Genomic DNA, 5,130 nt, shown 5'->3' on the forward strand with positions numbered 1-5,130 from the left:
TTTTGGCACTAATTAGTAGCCATGTGTGCTTCCAATTTCCAGAATGTTGGAGCTTCTCACCAACCAGGTTTAAATCCTGCACAGATAGATTACACCAAGAGCAACAATTCTTCCAAACTGAGCAAAAATATTAATCAATTCAATTGGCCAAAATCATTGGCTTGAACAACTAGAGAGGGAGAACCAAACTGGTCAAAACAGTGTTGTATGAAAACTGCAATTTGACTATCTGTGCAAGTCCAAAATAATGCTCAAATGAACAAAATAAGACCAGTTTACTCAACTTTGCTCCAAAATTCAATTTGACTATATGAGTTGTACTCAAATCAGTGAATGCACAAGTCTAATTGTGTCAGAATTTTAATTTCCCAAATCTGAATTATATGTCATGACTAAAACAGAATTTCAATTAGGAATACTCCTTCTCGCAGTCAAAGCTAGTTGACTTTAGTTGCAACACTTAACACTCACTTTTCTGCACTGATTTTAGTCACTCCAAAGTTGCTCACAAACTTGTAATAACTACTCTCAAATGAGGCTTGATGCGTAACAGATTTTAGCTACTGCACTCTTCTTTCTCAGCCAAGAAATTTACTAGGCCAATAACAAGTCTCACACTGCATATATGGTGTTTTCACTCTGCTATTCCAGCACCCAACTGCTGCACAAAACAACTTCCAGATTTTGTAGTTTTCCACTCACTCTCCACTTCCTAGAAGGCTACCAGTGATGCAAAGGTGTTTGGCTAGTCTGTACCCACAAGATAGCTCACACAAACCAGCAAGAAGTCAATTATTATTCAGAATTGCAACGCTGCTGCTGTGCAGAAATCAGAATGCACTACTGTCATTGTGTCGAGCAATTGGTGTGCAGTAAGTTCAAACAAATAAAAACAATCAATTAAAGGGATTCCAAGAACGGAGGTACTGCAGAGGATCCTAGGAAATGATCTAGATTATATTAAAAAAGCAAGAAAACATTTACAAGTCGCATAAGATCAAATTCAAGCTTAATTGAGAATTAGGAAAAAGTGTTTGTGAAAATGCCTGAACGAAATTATTGTGACTGGTACATCAGGGGCAGATCAGAACTGGTACTGTTTGGTCAGCTTTTTTTTAAGAATGCGTTCTTATCATTTCTTTTTACATTTGAGATTTCTTTTAATGCAATTTGACCAAGATTTTGCTACCAATTCTCACACAATTATTGATGTCCCAAACCAGCAAACATTTATGCAGAGAAAAGCAACTTGTTTCAGAAAAATAAGTGCTGAAATTGGTGTTTGAAAAATCAATTTGTACCAGATTTCTTAACACTCAGTTTTGCAGCACAAGCAAGTCCAAATTATTGATTTAAGTGTATAAGAGCTGCCAATTGAGGCTAAATAACAGTAATTCGAATTTTCACTAGTGGAGTTCCCCTTTTATCACCAATTCAAGCAACTCCAACACCAATTTTGAGTTGTAATGGTACAAATGAGTTTTAAACAATCAATAACAGTCAGATTCAACAAATTAAACTTGAGTGAAGCACTGAAACTGCATTTTAAGATGTCCAACAATGAACTAAGTGTTGAACCGGAATTGACATTGTAGTAGCTTCACACAAATCAAGCAAAAACAGATCGGCCAACTGTCAAAAGAGCTCTGCTGAAGTTTTCTCAGTTCCACCAAGCTTTGCCTAAGCAATTCATCGCTTATTTGGGTGTACATGATACTGGCTTAATCAAATCAGATGCATCTCAACTGAATTTGCAATCAGATTTTCATCAGAAAAATATTGTGAATCACTTATAAATCTGAATCTGCTGCCACACATCTTACACCCGAGCTCTTGAATGAATTTGTCATGGCTCATATGGCATGTAGATGATGGACTTACACACAGATTATGCAGCTCAACTCAAGCACATTTCTAAACCAGAATTGAAGACAAAAACAACAACTAACATGACTGAATGACAAAACAGAAACAGATTAAAAAAAAATTAAAAGGACTCAAATCTAAATTGACCGATTAAAATGATGAAACACCATCAAAGAAAGGCTGGCACATAAAACTTATCAAATAAGCATCAAACATATCATAACTTAACCATCAAAAACACTTATACCTAAAATATGAACAAAGTAAAATAAAGAAATAGATTAAGTTGAACGAACAAGGTCGAGGTGCCGACCAAAGCATACCACCATACGAGAATCAAAGAAACATATAAAAGTCCAGAAAAGAAGCAAAACATGTAAAAATTTGGAGAAACATGATTTGATAAATATAAAAAGTATGATAAATATGTTTTGATAAAGAGTAATTACGATTTATATATAATTTTACTAAAGAACAAAACTATAAATTTAGAATGTAAGAAGAAAAGTTGGAGTTACAGGGCGAGACCCTTTGGATATAAGTTTTCTTTATTAAGCTTCGTCCTCTTATTGGAGGTGTCTTCCATGCATGCTGCCAGAGGAAGACTTGGTAAGTCATTTAGTACATTGTCACCATTTAAGCAAATCAATGACGTTTTATGCATGTCCTGCTTATACAATAATTTAAGATGAATCAAGTAAAAAAGTAAAAATATCAGTATTTTATTAATAGAGTTAACATATATCAGACATTTGAGTATCTTTTCCATCTATTGCTTCAGAAAACTAAGACTCATATAACAACATAAATGCAACATCACAGGTATTGTGTTGCTAACATGACTATTCATAACCTAAACTAATGGATGTCATTTTCTTTCACCTCTTCTCCAGATTTTCCAGTAGCTTCAACTTTTTCATCCTTGGCTAACTCTTTCTTTTCATTATCTTCCATATCCTCCTTGGCCTTTTTCTCTGCTTTCTCTTCTGCTTTCTTCTTGGCCTTTTTCTCTGCTTCCTTTTTTGCCTTCTTCTTGGCCTCTTCAAGAGACTCAATCAAACTCTTCAAGCAGATTTCAGGATCTTCATCAGCTGACTTAGGCATTAGATTCTCAGCTACATCAGCAGGTGAAATATTGGTCTCTCCCATCAACTTTTCAATAGTGGGAAACAAACTGTGTGATTCAACCTCCAAATAGTTCTTGGCCAGCACCTTGAATGCTTCATAGCCACAGTATGACATTTCTACGTGCTTGTCCATCCTTCCCCTCCTTACAAGAGCAGGATCAAGCTTCTCCACAAAGTTTGTAGTAAAGACTATGATCCTCTCTCCACCACATGCTGACCAAATCCCATCAATGAAATTCAACAACCCTGATAGAGTCACCTTACTTTCCTTCTTCTCTTCTTCCTCAGCTATCTTCACAGGATTATTCTTCTGCTTCTCCTCATCATCCTCATCTTTCTCCTTCTTCTTTTTCTTCTTTCTCCTTTGCCCAGTCAGATCAAGAGAGCAATCGATGTCCTCAATCACTATAATGGACTTGCTTGATGTTTCAATCAACAGCTTCCTTAACTCTGTGTTCTCCTTCACTGCTGTGAGTTCAAGATCATACACATCATAGTTCATGTAATTCGCCATAGCAGCTATCATGCTCGATTTCCCAGTTCCTGGGGGACCATACAGTAAGTACCCTCTCTTCCAAGCCTTCCCCACTTTAGCATAGTACTTTTCTCCTGTCTTGAACCTCTCAAGGTCCTTCACTATCTCTTCCTTCTTCTTAGGATTCATTGCAAGAGTCTCAAACCTCGAAGGGTGCTCGAAATTCACATGACTCCACTTGGTACCTTTCCAGCCATGCCTGTCAGGAATAATCCGACTATAAGTCTAACTTTCACATTGATAAAAACCCAAAAGAACATGATGCATACCAATCGATGCTGGAGTTGTTGGTGTACAACTTGAGCTTCCTATTGTCAACTGCAATGGCCCTTCCTTTCTTCAACACATGTTGGATGTAAGAGGTGGTGATGAGGTGACGGTGGCGCCTGTGAAACGTTAGGGTTAGAAACCTCTTCTCTTCTGAAGAAGGGTAGAATGAGAATGAATGTGTTCTTGGGAGTGTGTAGTTTGCACTCCACCACAGTTTAACACCGTGGAACTCATCTGTGATCTCTTCATTGTCATCCATGGAAAGCACCACAGAGTCTTGCCTACCCTGGTCAACTTCAGCTTTGAGCCTTTGAGCTCTCTCAGAGGAGTTTGCACTGAGGTAGGTTCTTATGGCAGTGTATGCTTCACTTCTCTTCAACCTTTCGCCTGAGAACTCATGGAAGGAGATTTGGATGTAAGGGTACACTAAGCGTGTGAATTTTTGTGTGTATTTTCTAGCATAGACTCCAAGCTGGTACGGGAAGAATTGCTCATACATGGCATATACAAACATTATGGTAGCCATGAATGAACCTAGTTCAGACCATAATTCACCCATTTCTCTCATTTTTTCTTTTCTAAAGATTTTGTTTTCTCTGTTTTCTCTGGTTTAATAGAGAATATGCATGCAATTAGTGTGGTATGAATAGAGTCAGATAGTACCAAAAGGAAAATAATTTTGTGAACTTAAAGAATCGTGTGAATGTTTTTATGGGTATTGTGTTAATTAAAGTAAATAAATTTTTATAATTATAAAAGAATAATTGACAAAAGTAGTGGATGTAAACATAGAATAATTTGAGTGACAATTTTATATATCAAGAAAGGTGACATGCATATTTTAATAAATGGAATGAACTAAGTGAATTGATAATTTTATTATATTATAGTTGATAGTTGATGGGAGAGTGTCATGTGTCATAAACACACATTGTCAAATGTTAGCACCATATTTAAATATAAACTTTTAAATATAAACTACTTCTGTCGATTAAAAAACTGTGAGAAACGATATTTGGTTAAAGTTGAAACATTTATTTTGAGAATATATGATAAACAAAGATATCAAACAGTTAGAATTAAGTAATAGTGGTATTTTTCAGGTATCAATAACATGCAATAAACAATACACAACTCAACATATATAAAACAGAATCAAATCATTTGATTCCAGAACCAACTTTAATTCCAGCGACACTTCCTACTCAGAATTGTGTCCATCAGCACCTCCCCATCCATAAGGACAAAATGTTATCACATACTCTGAGGATGCACAACTCACCAATGGGGTAGGTGAGTCAAAAGCATAGCTAAAATAGTTAGGACAAGCAT

The 5,130-nt window shown here is 36.2% G+C and overlaps 1 protein-coding gene across 1 annotated transcript; it reads right to left on the reverse strand.

The window, feature by feature from the left end:
• Window positions 1-2,591: 2,591 nt before the first annotated feature.
• Window positions 2,592-4,452, reverse strand: LOC106763173 (AAA-ATPase ASD, mitochondrial). The gene is made up of 2 exons (XM_014647383.2): window positions 3,798-4,452; window positions 2,592-3,727 (listed from the first exon to the last, which is right to left on the reverse strand). Exons 1-2 carry the CDS (start codon window positions 4,364-4,366, stop codon window positions 2,725-2,727), a joined length of 1,572 nt encoding a protein of 523 aa, XP_014502869.1. The 5' UTR covers window positions 4,367-4,452; the 3' UTR covers window positions 2,592-2,724.
• Window positions 4,453-5,130: the final 678 nt, after the last annotated feature.

Source organism: Vigna radiata, chromosome 1 (assembly GCF_000741045.1).
Source record: "Vigna radiata var. radiata cultivar VC1973A chromosome 1, Vradiata_ver6, whole genome shotgun sequence".
Classification (NCBI taxonomy): domain Eukaryota; kingdom Viridiplantae; phylum Streptophyta; class Magnoliopsida; order Fabales; family Fabaceae; genus Vigna; species Vigna radiata.

Excerpts from the sequence above, each read along its gene's own strand:
- LOC106763173 (XM_014647383.2), bottom strand. The coding sequence starts at position 4,366 with ATGAGAGAAATGGGTGAATTATGGTCTGAACTAGGTTCATTCATGGCT. Across the intron at positions 3,728-3,797 it reads AACAACTCCAGCATCGATTG|GCATGGCTGGAAAGGTACCA; the intron begins GTATGCATCATG and ends TATTCCTGACAG.